Consider the following 24716-nt stretch of genomic DNA (forward strand, 5'->3'; position numbering starts at 1 on the left):
CCAAAAAATTTCAAAACCTAGATTTAAGTAAGAAAATAGGGTTGGGTTGCTGCAGTTGTTCAGGCCAAGGTTAAACATTGTGCTGTGATAGAAGTAATCTGACTAAGTGAATATACTGAATGACCTTATGCCATCAATTATTTTTCTCTTTCCTGATGGCACATACATATTTCTAAGATCACAATCGTGCTCAAATTGTGAAGGCTCAGAGAGCATGGTCCAAACCTGAACCCAATTAGGATTCTCAGGGGATGTGCTAGAGAAGACCTGCACATCTATACAATACAAGTCATAAATACAAGATCTTGGTGACATTTTAATTCAACTTGAACAGAGATAAACGCTGTGACAGAAGCTTGTGGAAATGATGTAACGGTGAAAGTATATTTAAAAGCTAAAAGCAGCCCAATAAAATATCAGTGTGTTTTACCTTTTTTGGCCAGGAAGAGTATGTAGAGGTGTGTATTTTCATGGTGAATGCATGTATGAATTATTCACTTAAAGGGTCCTTTTATGTAAAGCCAACGTGTCTTACCTATGGATACCTGTGTTTGGGATCTGCATAATTCCTGGAAATTTTAAATCAAACCAAGGAGGCATGGCGTAGACATGTTCTCAGAATCAGAAGAATCAGAACAGTTTTTATTGCCATTGTTTGAGAACGGGTTCACAAACTAGGAATTTTACTTGGCGCAATCATGCAACATAAAACACGTAACACAGAATAGAATAACATGAGCAGTAACTGAGCTATCAGATCTTGTTATTGTTCATGTGCCTGATGGCCGAGGGGAAAAAACTGTTCAGGTGGCGGGAAGTGTGGACATGGATGGACCGTAGTCTCCTGCCTGAGGGGAGAGGGGAGAATAGTTTGTGTCCAGGGTGAGAAGAGTCAGCTGTGATCCGACCCACACGCCTCCTGGTCCTGGAGGAGAACAGGTCCTGGAGGGGTAGGAGTTTGCAGCCAATAACCTTCTCAGCAGCACGTACGATGCGCTGCAGTCGATGCTTGTCTCGGACTGTGGCGCCGGGGAACCACACTCAATGGGGTTTAAATCAGGACTTTGGGAAGGCCATTCTAAAACCTTAATTTTAGCTTGATTTAGCCATTCCTTTACCACTTTTGACGTGTGTTTGGGGTCTTTGTCCTGTTGGAACACCCAACTGCGTCCAAGACCCAACTTCCGGGCTGATGATTTTCGGTTGTCCTGAAGAATTTGGGGGTAATCCTCTTTTTTCATTGTCCCATTTACTGTCTGTAAAGCACCAGTTCCATTGGCAGCAAAACAGGCCCAGAGCATAATACTACCACCACCATGCTTGACGGTAGGGTGGTGTTCCTGGGATCAAAGGCCTCACCTTTTCTCCTCCAAACATATTGCTGGGTATTGTGGCCAAACAGCTCAATTTTTGTTTCATCCGACCACAGAACTTTCCTCTAGAAGGTCTTATCTTTGTCCATATGATCAGCAGCAAACTTTAGACGAGCCTTAAGGTGTCGCTTCTGGAACAAGGGCTTCTTTCTTGCATGGTAGCCTCTCAGTCCATGGCGATGCAAAACACGCTTGACTGTGGACACTGGCACCTGTGTTCCAGCAGCTTCCAATTCATTGCAGACCAGCTTATTGGTGGACAGTCTTGGGACCTTAAGCTGCTTTTAAATGGCTCCAAGTGACTTTCCTGACTTGTTCAGGTCAATGATTCATTTTTTCAGATCTGTGTTGAGTGCCTTTGACTTTCCCATTGTCGCGTTTGTAACCGAGTCTAATGACTATATCACATGAGCCCTATTTAAATGGGCTCAGAGAAGTCAACAGGTGTCGTCAATCATAATCACACACATGAAGTTAAGAGGCCATGCCACGGAGCTAATTTGATTTCATTGTAACTTTTCTACATCACCAAAATTGATAATGTATGTTGCTGTATTTATACTTTTGACAAAGCAGATTTGGTCACATTTTCAGTGGACCCATAATAAATTAATAAAAGAACCACATTTCATGAATGTTTTTTTGTGACAAACATGTATGTGCTCCAATCACTCTATCACAAAACAAAGGGAGTTGTAGAAATTATTAGAAACTCAAGACAGCCATGACATTATGTCCTTTACAAGTGTATGTCAACTTTTGACCACGACTGTATGTCCGCTATGCCTCCATGGTTTGATTTCAAATTTTCGATCCAAAATACACAAACAGGTACCATTTGGTAACAACATGAGTTTTGCATAATAGGTCCTCTTTATGTGCATTTAAGTGTAACAATAGCCTCAATTGTAATTTAACTAAACATGAAAAGTGTGAGACAGTTATAATAATATGAGGCACAACTCCCTAAGACCGTGTTTTTCAACCCATTATGAACCAAGGCACATTTTTTGCATTGAAAAAAATACGGAGGCACACCACCAACAGAAATCATTAAAAAACGAAACTAAGTTGACAGTAAAATGTCGTTGTCGCAATTGTTGGATATGACTTTAAAGCATAACCAACCATGCATCAATATAGCTCTTGTCTCAAAGTAGGTGTACTGTCACCACCTGTCACATCACGCCGTGACTTATTTTGAGGTTTTTTTGCTGTTTTCCTGTGTGTCGTGTTTTAGTTCTTGTCTTGCGCTCCTATTTGGATGGCTTTATCTTTTTTTCCTGTAGCGGTTTCATGTCTTCCTTTGAGCGACATTTCCCGCATCTACTTTGTTTTAGCAATCGAGAATATTTCAGTTGTTTTTATCCTTCTTTGCGGGGACATTGTTGATTATCATGTCATGTTCGGATGTACATTGTGGACGCCGTCTTTGCTCTACCGTAAGTCTTTGCTGTACTCCAGCATTCTGTTTTTGTTTACCTAGTAGCCAGTTCAGTTTTAGTCTCGTTCTGCATAGCCTTCCCTAAGCTTCAATGCCTTTTCTTAGGGGCACTCACCTTTTGTTTATTTTTGGTTTAAGCATTAGACGCCTTTTTAACTGCATGCTGCCTCCCGCTGCTTACAACATCTACAAAGCAATTACCTACCGGCTGCCACCTACTGATATGGAAGAGTATTACACGGTTACTCTGCCGAGCTCTAGACAGCACAGACGTTCAACAACAACACATAATTGGCAGACTAGGATTACTGGTTTGCAAAAAATATTTTTAACCCAAATAGGGTGAAATTAGATCATCTCCCACGGCACACCAGACTGTATCTCATGGCACACTAGTGGTTGAAAAACACTGCCCTAAGATATATCAAAGTAAAATTCAAAATTATTTGGAAGCAACAATACCTGAATTTGATCTGAGGTCCATTGGTCCAAGTTCACCGATTTCACTCGGGATATGTGTACACCGAGGTTCCTATGGATGCCGGCACATCGGATGCAGATAAACACCCCCAGGTTCCAGGACGCCCATCTCGGACCTGGTAAAAAAAAAAGATGACCCGTTGGTGGATCAGACCACGCTGAACTTAGACTTAGACAAACTTTAATGATCCACATGGGAAATTGTTCAACACAGTAGCTCAGTTACAATGATGGAAAGTGTAAGGATTGAAAGGACAATGCAGGTATAAATAGACTAATATAGTGATAAAAAATCTAACATATATACGAATATATACATAATGTGTACAGAATAATATATATACAGATACATTATATTATGTCTATAACTTATATACAATATATACCAATGACCATGTACAATATTACAGTATATGTGACAGTAGCAGCATAAAATAGAGAGTAGATCCAGCAGGAAATAGAAAATAGACATTATAAACAAAGAGAAGTAGCTAACATGTCAGGTGTCAGGTAATAGGCAATAGGCAGAAGTATGACTATGCAATTACACCATTTTGTAGAACACATAGTGTGTGAATGTGAGTGTGAATGTTGTCTATCTGTGTTGGCCCTGTGATGAGATGGCGACTTGTCCAGGGTGTACCCCGCCTTCCGCCCGGATGCAGCTGAGATAGGCTCCAGCACTCCCCGCGACCCCAAAAAGGGACAAGCGGTAGAAATTGATGGATGGACGAAGGGAACAGCTGGACATGTGCTTTGAATACAGGAAGTTGGGAAAGTCGACATGCTGTCATGTAGCTGAAAGGCGTTAGCTTGCTAGTTAGCCACTTAGCTTGAGGGCACTCTTGCGGTGTCAGCTGACTACGCTTGTTCCACACATTGGAGTTGGCTTGTTAAGCTAACACAGATAATACAATGGGGGTTTGACACGTATAGGAAAGTGGAGGTAAAAAGACGGAATATTGTTTTAAAACAACACCCTTTTTTGACAATCTAAAGTGTGTACCTTTTGCCTCGCAGTCGGCACAGTACTTGTTGTCTTCCTCTCGGAGCATTTTGGACAGGATGGCCTGGTGCTGCTCATTCAGCTTCTGGGCCTTCTCTCTCTCCGAGCGGGTCGTCATGTTCGCTTCTTTACTCACTAGTCAGACTTTAAAAAAAAAAAAAAAAAACTACTGTAATCCGTCGATGGTCGAGAAAAGTTTCCAATAAAAGACCATAATCGGAAAAGCGAACGACGCCGACTGGTATGAAAACACCCGGAACCGGAATCGCTTCTCCGCCCACAGGAATTCTCCAGATGACGCAGGCATCACCACGGCCGTGATTGGACGGACGTGATGACGTCACGTGACGCACCACGTTTTGACACAATCACGTTTCGATTGAAAAAAATAATAAAAAAACACAGGTCACGTTTTTCAACTTTCTGTGAAAAAGAACTCTAGGAACACGTTCACTTGTCCTTAAATGACATAAACTTGGGGCACATTGTGTAAAAACATTTGATCGTTTTTGAACAAGAAATGCATTACAATGAATTGATTTAACGTGGACCCCGACTTAAAGAAGTTGAAAAACGTATTCGGGTGTTACCATTTAGTGGTTAATTGTACGGAATATGTACTGTATTCTTTTATTCTTTGGCTTTAAACACTACGTGAGTTGTGTGGTCCTCTGTTGTCCTCTGTGTTTTTTATACATTTTGATTTCTATTTACTGTTTTAATTGGTTTTACCCTTTAAAATCGTTTTTAATCATATTTATTTTTATATTGTTTTTATATTTATTTATTTTTATTCAGTCGGGTGGTACCATTTGGTGGTCAATTGTACGAAATATGTACTGTATTCTTTTATTCTTTGGCTTTTAACACTACGTGAGTTGTGTGGTCCTCTGTTGTCCTCTGTGTTTTTTTATACATTTTGATTTCTATTTACTGTATTAATTGGTTTTACCCTTTAAAATCGTTTTTAATCATATTTATTTTTATATTGTTTTTTATATATATTTATTTTTTGTTTTTATTCAGTCGGGTGTTACCATTTAGTGGTCAATTGTATGGAATATGTACTGTATTCTTTTATTCTTTGGCTTTTAACACTACGTGAGTTGTGTGGTCCTCTGTGTTTTTTATACATTTTGATTTCTATTTACTGTTTTAATCGGTTTTAACCTTTAAAATCGTTTTTAATCATATTTATTTTTATATTGTTTTTATATCCATCCATCTTCTTCCGCTTATCCGAGGTCGGGTCGCGGGGGCAGCAGCCTAAGCAGGGAAGCCCAGACTTCCCTCTCCCCAGCCACTTCGTCCAGCTCCTCCCGGGGGATCCCGAGGCGTTCCCAGGCCAGCCGGGAGACATAGTCTTCCCAACGTGTCCTGGGTCTTCCCCGTGGCCTCCTACCGGTCGGACGTGCCCTAAACACCTCCCTAGGGAGGCGTTCGGGTGGCATCCTGACCAGATGCCCGAACCACCTCATCTGGCTCCTCTCGATGTGGAGGAGCAGCGGCTTTACTTTGAGCTTCTCACCCCATCTCTAAGGGAGAGCCCCGCCACCCGGCGGAGGAAACTCATTTCGGCCGCTTGTATCCGTGATCTTGTCCTTTCGGTCATAACACAAAGCTCATGACCATAGGTGAGGATGGGAACGTAGATAGACCGGTAAATTGAGAGCTTTGTCTTATGGCTCAGCTCATTCTTCACCACAATGGTTGTTTTTATATTATTATATTATATTATATATATATATATATATATATATATATATATATATATATATATATATATATATATATATATATATATATATATATATATATATATATATATATATATATATATATAATATTATATTTATATTATTATATTTATATATATTTTATATTGTTTTTATATTTATTTATTTTTTGTTTTTATTCAGTCATTGGTGGCGCTAAGGATAATATTTGAATATTGTTTTTAATATTGTTGTGCAGCACTTTGGAAACATTTTTGTTTAAATATGCTATATAAATGAAGTGGATTGGATTGGATTGTATACTGTGCAATCTACTAATAAAAGTTTCAATCAATCAATCAATCAATCAATTAGCACGAGGAACAATAGAACAGGCAAAACATACATATTACACATACAATTGACTTTATGACTCCTCTCTGAGCTGCCATCTTATCGTGGTAGAGGAGTTCGCATGTCCCAATGATCCTAGGAGCTATGTTGTCCGGGGGCTTTATGCCCCCTGGTAGGGTCTCCCAAGACAAACTGGTCCTAGGTGAGGGATTACACAAAGAGCAGCTCGAAGACCTCCATGAAAAATAAAAACGAAGGACCCAGATTTCCCTCGCCCGGACGCGGGTCACCGGGGCCCCCCCTCTGGAGCCAGGCCCGGAGGTGGGGCACGATGGTGAGCGCCTGGTGGCCGGGCCTGTCCCCATGGGGCCCGGCCAGGCACAGCCCGAAGAGGCAACGTGGGTCCCCCCTCCAATGGGCTCACCACCCATAGCAGGGGCCATAGAGGTCGGGTGCAATGTGAGCTGGGCGACAGCCGAAGAAAGGGCACTTGGCGGTCCGATCCTCGGCTATATGAAACCATGATCAGATGCAATCACTCAACGGAGACAACCCTCGCAAAAATGACTAATGATCTAATGCTAAGAATGGATGCTGATGTGTCATCCATGTTGCTGCTTTCGATACAGTCGATCATATTTTATTAAAGCGTATCAAAACACGTATTGGTATGTCAGACTTAGCCTTGTCTTGGTTTAACTCCTATCTTACTGACAGGATGCAATGCGTCTCCCATAACAATGTGACCTCGGACTATGTTAAGGTAACGTGTGGAGTTCCCCAGGGTTCGGTTCTTGGCCCTGCACTTTTCAGGATCTACATGTTGCCACTCGGTGACATCATACGCAAATACGGTGTTAGCTTTCGTTGTTATGCTGACAACATCCAACTCTACATGCCCCTAAAGCTGACCAACACGCCGGATTGTAGTCATCTAGGGATGTCTTAATGAAATTAAACAATGTCAGCTAACTTTTTGCAACTCAATGCTAAGAAAAGGGAAATGCTGATTATCGGCCCTGCTATTTAATAATACCACCTTAACATTTTTTTCCCCCTTTTTTTTATTAATAAATCAACAAAACAATACACAACAATACCACAACAATGCAATCCAATTCCAAAACCAAACCCGTCCCACCAATGTTAGGAATAACAACAAACAGAGCAATTGAGAGCAATTGAGGACACACAAACATGACACGGAACAATACAAATGTAGTGAAACAAAAATGAACATTATCGACAACAGCATCAATATTAGTAATAATTTCAAAATAGTAGTGATTAAAAAAAAAAAAAAACCCTCATTGATATTATCATTAAAAACATTAATAAAAAATAATTAAAAAATTAGAAATGAACAATAGTGTCTCAGTGGCCCACCTTAACATTTGACAACCAATTACAATTACACAAGGCGACTCGGTAAAGAATTTGTGTATTATTTTCGACCCAACTCTCTCGTTTGAGTCACACATCAAGAGTGTCACTAAAACGGCCTTCTTTCATCTCGATTACTGTAAATTATTTTCGGGCCTCCCAATGTCTAGCATTAAAAGATTACAGTTAGTACAAAATGCGGCTGCTAGACGTTTGACAAGAACAAGAAAGTTTGATTATATTACATCTATACTGTATATATGTGTATTTATGTGCCGTGAGTTACAGTCTGGTGTGCCGTGAGAGATTATCTAATTTCACGTATTTGGGTTAAAAATATTTTTTGCAAACCAGTAATTATAGTCTGCCAATTATGTGTTGTTGTTGAGTGTCTGTGCTGTTTAGAGTTCGGCAGAGTAACCGTGTAATACTCTTCCATATCAGTAGGTGGCAGCCGGTAGCTAATTGCTTTGTAGATGTCGGAAACAGCGGGAGGCAGCGTGCAGGTAAAAAGATGTCTAATGCTTAAACCAAAAATAAACAAAAGGGTGAATGCCCCTAAGAAAAGGCATTGAAGCTTCGGGAAGGCTATGCAGAACGAGACTAAAACTGAACTGGCTACAAAGTAAACAAAAACAGAATGCTGGAGGACAGCAAAGACTTGCTGTGGAGCAAAGACGGCATCCACAATGACTGTCAACAAAGTCCCCACAAAGAAGGATAAAAACAACAGAAATATTCTTGATTGCTAAAACAAAGTAGATGTGGAAAATATCGCTCAAAGGAAGACATGAAACTGCTACAGGAAAATAAAAAAATAAAAAGACATCATAATAAGACAAGAACTAAAACACTACACACAGGAAAAAAAGCAAAAAACTCAAAATAAGTCACGGCGTGATGTGACAGCTGGTGACAGTACACCTACTTTGAGACAAGAGCTATAGTATAGGTTATGGTTTAAAGTCATATCCAACAATTGCGACAACAACTTTCTACTGTCAACTGAGTTTTGTTTTTTAATGATTTCTGCTGGTGGTGTGCCTCCGGATTTTTTTAACGCAAAAAATGTGCTTTGGCTAAAAAAGGTTGAAAAACACTGTACTAAAGGGTCTAGCTCCATCCTGTCCCCCCACATCTGCGGTTCCCATTCAAGGTTTCTCATTGTATCCCATTGGGTTGAGTTTTTTCTTGCCCTGATGTGGGATCTGAGCAGAGGATGTCGTTGTGGCTTGTGCAGCCCTTTGAGACACTTGTGATTAAGGGCTATATAAATACACTTTGATTGATAGTTTTTGAACAAGAAATGTATCAACGCGAGGAACAATACAAAACATACATAATACACATACAATAGGACCATACCATGCAGCACTGCCTCGTCTGTCCTCTGCTACCCAACCAGTGCACCGACAATGCAAAAGACTGTATAAAGAAATGGGAAACTGTCATATAACCACATGCTTCAAAGACACGAAAAGAAGAAGAAGACATATACAATTAACTTTATGAAACCATGATCAGATGTATTACATATTTACATAATGTGCATGAGGGGTAAAGTGAAAACAAAGTATACCAAACAAACATGACGTAGTCCACTGTACATTATACAAACATTATAGTGGTTACCTATCACTTTCTTTTGCACCTAAATATTGAGCCATCTCCACGTCATGCAGTGCAGCAAACCACAAAAAAACAAAACAAAAAAAAATACATTTGACGCAGATCTTGTAGCCGTATGTCGGTTTTTGTCCTACGGGTACACAGTGCATCCAGAAAGTGTGTTATTGAAAGGGATGCCAGTTAATGTGGCTGTACTATTGCATATTGTATGAACCTCACTTCTCCCTCACCTTAAGAGCTGTGCTGGATCGTACATATTTCAGAAAAAAATATGAATTAATTCCATTTTGAAATCAGGCTGCCACATAAGAACATTTTGGATGCGCTGTAAACAGCAATGCTTCTATTCACTGATAGTTTTCACCAAAATGACCAGATACCAGGTATGAAAAAGGAAACTGAAATGCTCAACTGCTTCAGAAAAACGTTTCCAGGCGGATCTTGAAGTTGTTTTCTTGATGTCTCACAGCAATACCATACCGGAGCAGCAACTCTACGTATGGCGGCCAAAAAGTGGAGTCTATTGTCACGTAAGGGTCATGTGACGTGTTCAGGACCTTGTTCATGAGCAGCTGAAAGGGACAAGAGACAGTGGTTATAGGTAAGCTGTGAATATGGTGCAGTCTTTTCCATACATTCATTTATTTGAGGTGGCAGGCCAAAAATATATATTTGGCTTTACTCCCAAGTAGGGCTGGGCGATATGAACGAAAAAGTATACCTCGATATTTTTTTATTTAAACTCGATATATTCGATATATATCTCGATATATTTTGCGGTGAAAGTATACATATAAAGATATTCATTTTTGAGCGAGATTCAGTGAAATTGAAGTGAATGACAACTGTACTGTAAACAGTCAGCGGCACTTTTATTAACCCAGTTAGTCAAGATGGGTATTAACCAGAGGTGTGGACTCGAGTCACATGACTTGGACTCGAGTCAGACTCGAGTCATGAATTTGATGACTTTAGACTCGACTTGACAAAATGTAAAGAGACTTGCAACTTGACTTAGACTTTAACATCAATGACTTGTGACTTCACTTGGACTTGAGCCTTTTGACTTGACATGACTTGCTACTTTCCCCAAAACCTAAAGTTTAAAAAGTTATTTGGGAGCGCTCCGTAGCTTTCATTTTGTACGTGTATGTCTATCAGCGTGTGTGCTGCGTGTCAGCGTGTGTGCTCTCAGTACAACAGCCAATCAAATTAGATCTACATTGTTTTCATCACACAGCATTCAGCCAATCAAATTGCAGGACAACCAATGAACAAGAGTTGTCAAACAATGCGGCAGAGAGAAACATTTATACCAAAGTTGGTTTCGTTCGGGTATAAAAACTACGACTTGGTCAACAAAAAACGAATTGCCGTATGCAAATCACGCAGTTCGAATATTACAGACGGAGACGCAACAACTTCCAACTTCGTTCGACATTTGAAGTTGCACAAAGAAGGGTAAGTTTTGAATGTAAGCTAACGTTTATTGGCTAAGTAACATGACTTTTATTTGCTGTGTAGTTAAATCAGTGAGGCTGTAAACTCACTGCTAACGTCATAACCATAGACATCTTATAAGTAGACGCAGCATCGAGCGCTACTGCTTACTGGCGCAGACGAGACGCGGGGCCGCCATCTTGGAGTGGTGATCCGCTCCACTCAGTGCAATTCATTTGGCAGGAGCAATGAACTGTCAGCGCATTTAATTCATTTTACCTCACTGAATACCACTCATTTTCACGCGCTTTTTTGTCATACGTGTAGCTATGATAACGGACACATGTTTTATTATTCATAGTTTGCTTAACAGTAATAGAATATTCTTATATGCTATAAGTGACCAGACGTCCGAGATCAAAACTGGGAATATAAACCCAGAGAAGGGGGAAAAAAACGGTCAGCTATTTTTAAGTTAAAGAAACAATATAATTACGTTATGTATACATGCGTATATCCTACATAAACAATGTATGAATACATTAGGTATCTATATATCTTATAGACCGTATCTCTGTTGCTGCAGCAGCAGAGAGTTTATTCTGTCTTGACACTTTGTATTGATATTTTGTATTACATTCTTCCCTTAAATGATAATGTTTACAGTGATTGTTATATATGTATTTTTTATGTATGTCGCTTTGGATAAAAGCGTCTGCCAAATACTTAAACATATATAAACACCTGAAAGTCTTTATATCAGCTAAAACCACCAATCTGTTTCACTGGATTCAGAATAAAACCAAATGCTGTCTTACCCAACAATGTTAGTATTTGAATATTGTTACTTGAAGACTTATTCCTGGTTACAATTATACTGTTAAGAAAGTATTGTCTTATATTTTGCCTAAAATGAGAATGCATCATAATCAGTGGCGGCTGGTGAATTTTGTTTTAGGGGGGGCTGAAAGTTTGTAAACCAAACCCCTGTAGGGGCGTCATCCTCCCCCAGAAGATTTGTTTGTGATTTTCACATACAAATATTGAAGATCTTTGCTCCTTCTTAACTCTGTGTTAAATGTTATTTTCATAAAATACAACCAAAAGTACATTAATGTTAAATCTTACTTGTGAAAAGTAATCCCCCGATTCCTATTTTCAACAGTCCGCTCATTTGAGCAGGAAAACGCTGAACACCAGCCCGGCATCTTTGTTTTCTACCTGTCAACTGTCAGTTTAGGCTGCTCGCCGGCTCCTCATCACCACTTCAAGATGCAATTTGCTCGCGTCACAGCAACCAATACTGCGTCTACTTATAAGATGTCTATGGTTATAACATCATTTCAAACACAGCAATATGTTGCGTCCACTGCAGATTGCTTCCTTATTCATACTTTTTGTCAAGTAATTTTTTTAAGCAGGGTTGCATGAGGTACCTACACATAACGTTACGTTAGTCATTGTATCACACACAGTAACATAACGTTAGACGGCGGTCAGCAGCACCGCATATTTTAGCCACCTACAAAAAGACAAACATAGTCAAATAAAGGTCAGTTAAAATGTATACTATATTAAGAATATGTGTACATATTGCATAGGGCCCTGACATCTAAAAAGTACAACTCTGTTCATTGTTGTGTTCATGTATTTGTTATGTTTTTCATGTGTACGCACACATAAACACACATACAGTATGAGATGAGATCAATGAGATAAGGTAAGAACAGAATAGAAACTGCTGTGGAACTAGTTACAATGCAATATGCCATGGAAATACAATGTTAACACTTTTGTACAAATAAGTACAGTTGCACTTGTTTTTGCAAATGTGTTTATTCTGTAAAGGAATGAGTTAAATGTTTAAAATTGTTTAAACTATTAAAATGACTGGTTAATAGTGCTATTATGAATTGCAATGTCAGTACTATTTTTTTTCCTGCTGTTTCAAATGCACTTGTTTTAATAAATAAATACAGCTAAAAGCATACACAATCTGTGTAAAAATATTAGTCTGTGGTTAAAAGGACTTGAAAGGACTCGAAACTCAAAATGCAGGACTTGTGACTTGACTTGAGACTTTCCAGTCTTGACTTTGGACTTGACTCGGGACTTGCCTGTCTTGACTCGGGACTTGACTCGAGACTTGAGGGCAAAGACTTGAGACTTACTTGTGACTTGCAAAGCAATGACTTGGTCCCACCTCTGGTATTAACAGCACATAAAAGAAACTGTCTAAGTAGCACAGAATTACATAACATAAATAAAATAGAAAACAATTATTGATACGTAAAATAAATAACATAGCTGTGCAAATAATACAAAATGTATCAAACTCAAATAACAAATACATTTGCAGGCAGACACTTTTTAATTCCCAGTCGACGATGTAATGGACTGTCACAATTGTACGGTTCTGGTCAGCGCCAAGTAAGTGACTTGACTTAATTGTGCGACTATGATATTCCTCACATCGGCATACATTTTCGGCAGCATTTCTTGTGCGAAATATGCCCGACTTGGCAACTGGAGAACAGTTTTGATTTGGACTTACATGCTAAACAACTCAAATGAATGTTTATCCAGATGCATACATTTGTCCAAATGTGGCCAAGTAGACGCATTGTGGGTTTCCTGGACGTCGTCTACATCGCAAAAAGAAACATAGAAAGAAGAGAATTCCTCTGCCATCTTCCACTAGTTTTTTAATATATAAATCGCCCATTTGAATATTCCCTCTTCTATTCTACGACTCTGTTGTCGTCATTTGGGCTGTCTGTTGGGATTTCCCTGCCTGGTTCCATGACCCGCCCTATCTTGCCTCTGATTTATCCGCAGGCCTGATTTTGTATGCTAGCGGGCCGTTTCCGGCCCGTGGGCCATAGTTTACAGAGTACAACCTACCTCGAGAATGTCACTGAGTGAAATCAAATCTTCATTTGTATCCTCTGGGATATTCTATAAAGAAAAAAAAAATCATATTGAGCTATATTTGACTATAAACGGCAGATATGTTGCATGTGTCTGAGCTGCAACAACAATGTCACAACAACAACAACACCAAGTCACCTTCTTGGTTGCACTGACCGGGGGCGGAATGTGTTTTTCTAGAATTTCTCCCAGAGACTCCATGAGTTTTTCTTGGTAGACTTTCATTTTCTGGATCTTGTCCTTGGTGTCCTGCAGCACACTAGAATATAGGTGGACACACACGATCAATACAATCATTTTTATTTTCAGGACTGACCAGTGTTGGGACTAACGTTACAAAGTAACGCGTTACTGTAACACCGTTAGTTTCGGCGGTAACTAGTAATCTAACTCGTTATTTTTTATATTCAGTTACTCAGTTACCGTTACTACATGATGCGTTACTGCGTTATTTTACGTTATTTTTTATGCAGTATCGGCTAGAAACAGAAGATCTGAGTGTGTTTTATTGGAGTGCTGCGGTGTCGTCCTTCTGAATCTTCCTCTGTCACAAGGGAGAGAAGAAAAGAGGTGCGCTCTGTGTGTGTGTCTGGGTGTGGGTGTGGGAAGCGGAGGGACACACGTGATCCGTGGTTTGATATATGGAAAAAAAAAAAAAAAAAGTTGTTTGCACGTTCAGTCCACACACAGCGTGGTCATGGCGAGCGGAGTAACGGAAGAGCTTCAACGCCCCGCACTATTTAATCGGTGTGTTTATAGGTGCAGACTCCGTTGTGCAAAACAAGGGTTTTAAACACATGCTGAACGTGCTTGAGCCACGTTACGACATCCCGTCGCGCACCCACTTCAGCGATAAGATTGTGCCAGATCCCAATGAGCAGGAGAAGAAAAAAGTTGTGGATGAACTATCCCGAGCATCATCTGTTGCTGAGTATAAGTCGCACCCCCGGTCAAACTATGAAAAAAACTGCGACTTATAGTACGAAAAATACGGTAATTAGAGAGACAATAGGTCAATAATTGATTTGAATTCAAACCAACATTGATTTTAATTAATTTATTATTTTTTGAGTGATGACAGCTTTAAAGTAAAAGACAGCTTGCATGGCAGCTCTGCAAAATTTTCTCTTTACATTACACCTGTTTGTGCTTTTATCCCACTTTTGCATATTTTTTTCTTGGTAATAGCATTTATAAAATAAGCCTTGGGCCGTGGAAAAAAAAAACAGAGCTGCGGGCCGCAAATGGCCTTCGAGTCACACTTAGGCCACACCCCTGGTTAAGATGCAAGCCAATATCATCCAATATTTATTCTTCGGCTGATACCAGATATATATAAGATCGGGACACCTACAATAAAAAAACTTTACAGTACACACAATTTACAGAATAACCGCAGAATATACAGTTTATGTATTATAAGGGGTACAGTTATGCATGTATTTTTCAGGAGTAAGAATAAGAATATATTCATATGGTTTACTCAGGCAGTATTACTATGACATATCCTGTATATTAAACTATACTTTGCCGTCACACTCACCTGTGTTCTGATAATTTCTCATTTTGCTCTTGTATGTGATTAGCATGACTGGTGGCAGCATTTAGCACCTGCCGTTTCTCTTCCAACCACTTCTCTTCACTGGAACACACAAAAAGCGAGAAATGTGGTAAATAGTCAGAGCACAACGCATGACGGGAGACTAATGAATGCACTTAAGCAAACAAAATAGATAACGTACAGCTTTTTAGTTTCTCTCAAGTTGTCTCTCTTTGCTTCAACACAAGAGAGAACCATCTCAAGTTCAGAGCACAACTTGCGCATCTGTGGAAGAGAGAGAATTTAACATGAATGTTATGTCGTAACCATATACCTTTTTTGTACACATACAGTACCTCTTCCTTTCCAGCTTTAAGTAAAACTTCAGGGTTTTCTGCCAGCACTTCACAGAGTAAAACAAATACATAACATTTAAATGCAATTCCTTTCTTTGATTTGTTGCCTGGGTTACACAAAATCCACACTCTCACTTTCTTGATATATCCAGGATCTGGATATACAAAACCCAAAACCAGTGAAGTTGGCACTTTGTGTAAATCGTAAATAAAAACAGAATACACTGATTTGCTAATCCTTTTCACCCTATATTAAATTGAATAGACTGCAAAGACAAGATATATAATAATCAAACTGAGAACCGTACATTTGTTTTGCAAATAATCATTAACTTAGAATTTTATGCAAAAAAGTTGGCACAGGGGCATTTTTACCAGTGTGTTACATGGCCTTTCCTTTTAACAACACACAGTAAACGTTTGGGAACTGAGGAGACCAATTTTTGAAGCTTTTCAGGTGGAATTCTTCCCCATTCTTGCTTGATGTACAGCTTAAGTTGTTCAACAGTCCGGGGTCTCCATTTTGGTATTTTAGGCTTCTTATTGCGCCACACATTTTCAATTGGAGACAGGTCTGGACTACAGGCAGGCCAGTCTAGTACCCGCACTCTTTTACTACAAAGCCACGTTGTTGTAACACGTGCAGAATGTGGCTTGCTGAAATAAGCAGGGGCGTCCATGAAAAAGACGTTCCTTGGATGGCACTCCAAAACCTGTATGTACCTTTCAGCATTAATGGTGCCTTCACAGATGTGTAAGTTACCCATGTCTTGGACACTAATACACCCCCATACCATCACAGATGCTGGCTTTTGAACTTTGCGCCTATAACAGTCCAGATGGTTCTTTTCCTCTTTGGTCCGGAGGACACGACAATTTAAAAAACAATTTGAAATGTGGACTCATCAGACCACAGAACACTTTTCCAATTTGCATCAGTCCATCTTAGATGAGCTCGGGCCCAGCGAAGCCGGCGGCGTTTAGGGTGTTGTTGATAAATAGCTTTGGCTTCGCATAGTAGAGTTTTAACTTGCACTTACAGATGTAGCAACCAACTGTAGTTAATGACAGTGGTTTTCTGAAGTGTTCCTGAGCCCATGTGGTGATATCCTTTACACACTGATGTTGGTTTTTGATTCAGTACCACCTGAGGGATTGAAGGTCACGGGCATTCAATGTTACGTGCAGTGATTTCTCCAGATTCTCTGAACCTTTTGATGATATTACAGACCTTAGATGGTGAAATCCTCAAATTCCTTGCAAAACTCGTTGACAAATGTTGTTCTTAAACTGTTGGACAATTTGCTCATGCATTTGTTGACAAAGTGGTGACCCTCGCCACATCCTTGTTTGTGAATGACTGAACATTTAATGGAAGCTGCTTTTATACCCAATCAGGCACCCACCTGTTCCCAATTAGCCTGTCCACCTATGGGATGTTCCAAATTAGTGTTTGATGAGCATTCCTCACCTTTCTCAGTCTTTCTTGCCACTTGTGCAAGCTTTTTTGAAACATGTTGCAGGCATCAAATTCCAAATTAGCTAATATTAGCAAAGAATAAAGTTTTCCAATTCGAAAGTTCAGTATCCTTGCAGTGTGTTCAATTGAATAAAGGTTGAAAAGGATTTGCAAATCATTGTATTCGGTTTTTATTTACGATTTACACAACGTGCCAACTTCACCGGTTTTCGGTTTTGTACTCTGAATGTTGTAATGTCTGCATTATTACTTACATTGAGGTTCCACTGTGCGCCACCGGTCCAGTTCGGCTTCGGTTGCCAACAGCCGATTCACTGACTTGAAAATACATATGTCATTAATACTGAAATACATATACTGTACATGATTGTCATTACTTTTACATTAGGGCACGTAAAAAAAAGAAAAGTAGTTTGATACCCTTGCACAGTACACTTCTATAATCCACTACACACTTTACTATTAATTATTTGTCATGCTATTGTCAGAGAAGTATTAACAATTACTGTTTGTTATTGTGGTTTATGGTTTATGCTGAACTAGCATTTATAATATTTTGACACTTCGGCTTGATAAACTGTATTTTCTTGACTAGAAACCGTTACTTTTTCCCCCCACGCTTTAAATCCTGCGGCTTTTAAAACAGTGCGGCTAACTTATGGAGTTTTCCTCGTTAACGGTCACAATGTTTTGTATTCAACAAACAGTTTTCATACAACACTGACAGAGACACTGATTGTTTGTGCTATTGTGCCATTTTTTTGGACGAATTTGGTCAGTGCAGGGGTTTTGGGTTGAAAAAGTACTTCTAGTTTCCTGCCTTGAACTGGAAGTACTATATTTCCCGGACTATAGAGCGCACCGGTATATTAGTCACACCCACTAAATTTTAGGGATTTCCCCCCATATATTACCCATACTGGACTATAAGCCGCAGATATATACGTTGCGAAATGTGTTATTTACACAGCAAGATTGTGCAAATGTTTATCTGCATACCGTAATTGTTTCTAAACGGTGTCTGTAACACGGCAGTAAAACGGGTGATCAAACAAAACACAATTCATCGTCATGAACCCACTAGCTAGCTGGTTTTCCAGTCAGCTCAAAAGACTCAATAACTCCACTGTGAAGTTATGGAGAATTTACTGAGGAATTTGTGAAACTGAAACAATACAAAAATAATGCCATTTTAAGTTAGTAACACTAACACAGACACTCGTAAAAGTGTTAGCATATTAGCTAATGCTAACAACGCTAGCGTCATTACATTAAAATAGCAAGTACCGGTACACATATGCATAAAAACACTCTTACAGAAGTCACACATGAGACGGTTTAGTAAGAATAAACTGTTTTAGTTGTACTGTAAAACCTATGAACGCTGCTTGTAGTCATAAATGAAGAATTCATACGAGTAGAAACGCTATTGACAGCTAGAAGACTGAACAGCAATTGTACTTCCGAAAACTAGTGCGCAAGCTCATCTAAAAAAGAGCGCCATAGCACAAACAATAAAACACAATCTCAGTGTATTAGCTTGTTTTTTTTCCTACACTTTTTATAATGCCCTTCAGCAAAGAAAAATCCATAAATTACCCGCACGGTTTTATAAGCCGCAGAGTTCAAAGTGAGGGGAATAAATAGCGACTAAGAATCCTGATTTTACGGTATATCCCCTTTTGTCTACTATTTGTCTAGCGTTTCTGCTCAAAAAAATTCTTCACTCATCACTCCAAGTAACGTTTGTAAGTTTGACAATATAACTAAAACCGTTCATACTTACTGGACCGTCCCATGTGTGAGGTCTGTAGGAGTGTTTTCATGCATATTTGTACGTGCTATTGTAATGTAATCAAGCTAGCGTCGTTAGCATTAGCAAATATGCTAACACCAGCACTGTACAGTGCGAGCATTTTAGTTGCATTTGCTGAAGTTTAAAAACAAAAAAAACAGAAGCACGCGTGCGTATACAGATTTTAACCCTTTCATTGCATTTTGCTCCCAAAATAAATCCATCCAGAGTTGATCATGCTAGACTAAAATGTTCACCTATCTGTATAGTGTTTAAAAATAAACCTAAACCATTACCAATAACCAAATGGACAAGTGATTGACGTGGAACTGTCCTCCCCTTCCTCCATGCAGAGAGGGGAGCTGAGCTCGAGTAGCTCACACACATCTTAAACACGGAATAAACAAGGTTTTAATTTGAGGAACTGGTCAGTAAAATACAACACCAAAAATACTTGACTGCACTGTAACTCTAAGGGTTAGTTAGTTTCAGTTTATTTCAAACATGCAATACAATTTCAACGGAGGGAATATTGAACAACAAATCATTGATTTACGTGACAAACCTGCCATCCAAACAATACAAACAAGAACATACAGCTATGAAAGCACATTCAATCTATTTATTAAGCAGAGGTAACACAAACCAGTGAACAATTCAAAAGAGCTGCCGTCAGAACCAACAAACTGCTGCTGCTAGCCTGCCGAGCTAACAAAAACAACTAGTTTACAGTTAGTATTATTCACTTACAATGGCATTATTTTTGTTTTGTTTCAGTTTTGATAAATTCACCAAGACGCCACCGTGGAGTTATTTAGTCTGTTTAGCTGATTGGAGAGCTTGCTTGACTTCTGTTTTGTTTGATCAGCCGTTTTACTGCCGTGTGACAGGTACCGTTTGGAAACTATTAAGGTATGTAAATAAACATTTATAAAATATTTTGTACCAGTAAATACCTGCGGCTTATGGTCCGGTGTGGCTAATATATGTAAAAATATTTATTTCTTCTCAAATTTGGTGGGTGCGGCTTAAATAGCCCGAAAAATACGGTGTTTCCTCCAATTTCACATTATGTGGCCTCACCTGTTCTTGAGGGTTTTCGCTTAAATCTGGCTCACATAGAATAATCTCATTTTGAAGCTGAAACAAAAAAATATATATTTTGTTAGGTTCCAAAGAAGTGTAAGTTGAATTTGCAAGAGAACACAAAAGTACCTTTTCTAGCTGTTCAAACTGCTGCTCACATCTGATCATTAGCTCCTCCTGCGCAGCTTTTGACAGCTTAGACTCGGCATTGTCAGCGGGCACTTCATCCTGGGCACACAGGGATGGGTGGCGTAAGAAGGAACAGTGGGCACATGTATCCTACCAAGGCCAGCCCATGGCATAAACACTCTACGTCAGGGGCCACATTGCAGTCATGGCTGCCCTCAGAGGGCCACTTGTAACAGTGAATGTAAGAATATAAAAGTATAATGGCCTCATTATATTATTGCGTATGCATTTGGTTATTTGATTTTTGTACGTACAAATTGATGGATAACTTGCTTTGAAATCGTAAGTCAAGGTGACAAGCAGATATTTAAGTATTTATTGTTATTTTTACAAACTATCATATGGTATATAATAATTAGGGGTGCTAAAAATTTGTATTTATCACACTCGAATCCCGATTTTTAAGTACTTTTCAAAAATGGAATTTATTCCATTTTTTTTGGACAAATTAATAAAAAAAACAAAAACATTTTTTTTAGGCCATCGCTGTGCTTACTTGGTGCACGTATGTGTCATACGTCAGCAGCCAAAAGAAGGTTTTGTAACCTGTAAACTGTTTTGTTATGGTGTTGTTGTTATTATTATACCAAATAAATACATTGCAAAAATCAGTTAGAATCGAGAATCGTGTTGAATCGAGTATCGATTATGAATCAAATCCTCACCCCAAGAATCGGAATCGAATGGCGAGGTGCCCAAAATTCACACCAATAACAATTGAATATTTGTATGCATATCAAAGTTTAAAACATATGAAAATTAATTAATTAATAAATTTTTGGTAACACATTAGTATGGGGAACATCCATCCATCCGTTTTCTACCGCTTGTCCCTTTTTGGAGTCGCGGGGGGTGATGGAGCCTATCTCAGCTGCATTCAGGCAGAAGGCGGGGTACACCCTGGACAAGTCACCACCTCATCACAGGGCCAACACAGATAGACAGACAACATTCACACTCACATTCACACACTAGGGCCAATTTAGTGTTGCCAATCAATCTATCCCCAGGTGCATGTCTTTGGAGGTGGGAGGAAGCCCGGAGGGAACCCACATATTCACCATTAATTAGTTGCTTATTAACATGCAAATTAGTAACACATTGGCTCTTAATTAGTCATTATTAAGTACTTATCAATGCCTTATTCTGCATGGCCTTATTATACACCCCTAACCCTAACCCCAACCAAATAACTCTAAATTAAGTCTTTGTTACTTATAATATGTTCCCCTAGTGTCCAAATAACTCTAAATTAAGTCTTTGTTACTTAGAATATGTTCCCCCAAAAGGGGGTGGGGGCGTGGTTACCCACTTATGTGGTCCTCTCCAAGGTTTCTCATAGTCATTCACATCGACGTCCCACTGGGGTGAGTTTTCCTTGCCCTTATGTGGGGTCTGTACAGAGGATGTCATTGTGGCTTGTGCAGCCCTTTTAGACACTTGTGATTTAGGGCTATATAAATAAACATTGAGGGTTGTTTCTTTCTGTTATTAATATTTCTGGTTCCTACATTATATATCAATATAGATCAATACAGTCTGCAGGGATACCGTCCGTAAGCACGCATGATTGTATTTTCTTATGACAAAAAAAATGTTATTATTAATTTTTAATGTTACTAGTTAAGGAGTGAAAAAGTTGAGAACAGGAAGTGAACAAAAGTTTTAGCAACTGCTATGTAAAGGAAAAGGGGTAGGATTAAATAAGCTCTGCTTCTTCCTACTCCTTTTCGAACACGTCAATAATGAATAAAGCAAAACATATTCCAGACCAAAAGTCACTTCATATTCTTTACTGCTCGCTAGTGTTATCATATCTGAGTTATTGTGCAGAAATATGGGGAAACAACTACAAATATGCACTTCATCCACTAACTGTATTACAAAAAAGATCAATAAGAATAAAACATAATGTTGGATATAGAGAACATACAAACCCTTTATTTATTAAATCACAATGATTGAAATTCAACTATTTGGTGCATTTGCAAACAGCTAAAATTATACACTAAGCAAACTATAACCTGCTACCCAAGAATGTACAATTACTCTCAACAAAAGAGGAGAAATATAATATTAGAGGAAAATCTAATTTAAAACATTTGTATGCTCATACAACACTTAAAACCTTTAGTATATCAGTAAGTGGAATTAAATTATGGAATGGAATAAGCAAAGAAATCAAACAATGTACTATGATCCACTTCAAGGAACTCTTCAAACTTAAAGTCTTTGCAGAGTACAAAGAAGAAAAACCATGATAAACATTCTGAATTTATTTCAACAATCCATTAATTTAGACTTAGACAAACTTTAATGATCCACAAGGGAAATTGTTCCACACAGTAGCTCAGTTACAAAGGCTGGAAAGTGTAAGGATGGAAAGGCTAATGCAGGTTTTATAGTTTTTTAAATAGGTTTTGATATTTTCTACATAATCTTATTTATCTCACCACATGAAATATAACTTACTTCCAACCATGCATTTTCTACTGCTTGTCCCTTTTGGGGTCGCTGTTAATTATTATTTATTTTTTAAGTTACTAGTTATGGAGTGAATTAATTGAGAACAGCAAGTGGACAAAAGTTTTAGCAACTGCTATGTAAATGAAAAGGGGGTAGGATTAAATAAGCTCTTCTTCTTCCTACTCCTTTTCGAACATGTTGAATAGAGAAACTGGAAATTGTGTTGTATCATGTTGTATGCATGCATGTTCCAAATAAACTCAACTCGATTCAACACATCCTATACGTGTAAAAAGTGCGGACTATGTGTCCAATGACTTCCGAAAGTGTCATCTTGAAATATGAACTCTATACATACATCATGATTCATTTCGATTACAACTCGGGCGGCTGTAATTTCGTTTATCATTGCAGATCCGTGATTGAACTGTTTAAAATACGACATGTACAAGTAGCGAACGCGCCGACAGCACCAGCGGAGTCATTGTAAGATCATAAATGAAGGGACAAATGCTCACCATAATTGTTTTGTGCTCCTGCAGACGCTTCTTCTTTCGCAAAACCGCGCCAATGGTGATGACGTCAGTTTCCCGCGCTTTCAGAGAGCGTTAAAGAGCGTCAATGCTGCGCTGACATGCGCAGTCCCATTTTTAAAAGACGTCTCAACCGTTTATAGTTGTAAAACCTAAACCCATGTTTTAATTTATATTTTCGTGCCCTGCTATTAAAATTTGACCTATAGTTTCATTAAAAAAAACATTTTAAAAGTAATTTCTGGTCATATCGCAACTAAAAGAACCTAACAGAACATTGCACTGACTTTTCACATTTTAAAATGTAAAATACACAGAGTATTACAGTTCATTACACCAAATCGTTGCACGGTTGCAAGGCAAAAAACGCGGTTAGTATTATTTATTATTTATTATTTATTATTTATTATTTATTATGTATTATTTATTATTTATTTATTCACTGTTCGGTTACAAACAGAGAACAAGGAAACGGGATACTATTGTTATGATATGAAAAGGGGTAGAATTATATAAGCTCTGCTTCTTCCTACTCCTTTTCGGACGTGCTGTAATGAAACAACTGGAAATATGTGATGAATTACATTGTATCGTATGCATGTTCGAAATAAACTGACACTGATCTGAACTGAACTGTAGTGTGGTATAAATGCCTTTGCCCTAATCTGCCAGCAGATGTCACTGTTTCTTCATCAACATTTTGCTCGTTTCCTCTATTTTAGCGCTCATGTATTTTAATGAAATTCTCAGAGATTATTAGTTGTCCATAGGAGAAGAATGGGATACAATTGCTATGATATGAAATGGGGATAGGATTGAATAAGATCTGCTTCTTCCTACTCCTTTTCGGACGAGCTGTAATGAAACAGCAACTCTACTATTCACTCATTTATCCTTACTTAAATTACTGTGCAGTAGTTTGGGGAAATACATATAAAACCAACATACATCCCTTAAAAATCTTACAAAAACGGGCAATTATAATTATCCATTATGTGGGCTTCAAGGAGCACACAAATAGTTTATTTTTAAGCTTAAATTTCCCGATTTAGTAGAATATTTGACAGGTCTAATCATGTTTAAAGCAGTAAGTTATCAATTGCCTGCAAATATTAAAAGTTTATTCATAGAAAGAGATTTGGGGTATAACCTCAGAGGAACGGCAAAATATGAACACGCTTTAGCACTTAAAACAAGGAAAGTAAATAATGTAAATAATTCAATGTGATTATCTTGTGTGATGACTGTATTATGATGATAGTATATATCTGATAGTATATATCTGTATCATGACTCAATTTAAGTGGACCCCGACTTAAACAAGTTAAAAAACTTATTCGGGTGTTACCATTTAGTGGTCAATTGTACGGAATATGTACTTCACTGTGCAACCTACTAATAAAAGTCTCAATCAATCAATCAATCAAAAGGTTTTTGTGTCTCAGTCTGTGGGGTGAAAATATGGAACAGCCTGAGTGATTAACTCAAACACTGCTCTAACATTGAGCATTTTAAG

The 24716-nt window shown here is 38.5% G+C and overlaps 2 protein-coding genes across 4 annotated transcripts in view; both read right to left on the reverse strand.

Annotated features, from left to right (window-relative positions):
- The window catches only part of LOC133639898 (stromal membrane-associated protein 1-like), a 21600-nt gene extending 16994 nt beyond the window's left edge, over positions 1-4606 (reverse strand). Inside the window, exons 1-2 of one of the 2 annotated variants that reach the window (XM_062033584.1) lie at positions 4304-4606; positions 3280-3413 (exon numbers count right to left, since the gene is read on the reverse strand). In XM_062033584.1, coding sequence (XP_061889568.1) covers positions 3280-3413; positions 4304-4421 — 252 coding nt within the window. In that variant the 5' untranslated portion in view covers positions 4422-4606. The remainder of the gene's footprint in view (positions 1-3279; positions 3414-4303) is intronic. The other variant, XM_062033583.1, reaches the window with a different exon arrangement.
- Positions 4607-9243: 4637 nt separating this feature from the next.
- Positions 9244-23286, reverse strand: cenpk (centromere protein K). 2 transcript variants are annotated; one of them, XM_062033579.1, is made up of 10 exons: positions 23186-23286; positions 20142-20240; positions 20010-20066; positions 17386-17449; positions 15652-15698; positions 15498-15580; positions 15299-15397; positions 13912-14014; positions 13729-13782; positions 9244-9956 (listed from the first exon to the last, which is right to left on the reverse strand). In XM_062033579.1, exons 1-10 carry the CDS (start codon positions 23186-23188, stop codon positions 9801-9803), a joined length of 765 nt encoding a protein of 254 aa, XP_061889563.1. In that variant the 5' UTR covers positions 23189-23286; the 3' UTR covers positions 9244-9800. The 2 variants fall into 2 exon arrangements, with proteins under 2 accessions (XP_061889563.1, XP_061889562.1); XM_062033578.1 differs by having other exon boundaries at positions 13894-14014.
- Positions 23287-24716: the final 1430 nt, after the last annotated feature.

The sequence above is a fragment of the Entelurus aequoreus genome, linkage group LG22, assembly GCF_033978785.1.
Source record: "Entelurus aequoreus isolate RoL-2023_Sb linkage group LG22, RoL_Eaeq_v1.1, whole genome shotgun sequence".
Lineage (NCBI taxonomy): Eukaryota > Metazoa > Chordata > Actinopteri > Syngnathiformes > Syngnathidae > Entelurus > Entelurus aequoreus.

Excerpts from the sequence above, each read along its gene's own strand:
- cenpk (XM_062033578.1), bottom strand. Across the intron at positions 17,450-20,009 it reads GCGAAAACCCTCAAGAACAG|TCAGTGAATCGGCTGTTGGC; the intron begins GTGAGGCCACAT and ends TGTATTTTCAAG. Across the intron at positions 13,783-13,893 it reads CGGTCAGTGCAACCAAGAAG|AATATCCCAGAGGATACAAA; the intron begins GTGACTTGGTGT and ends TTTTCTTTATAG.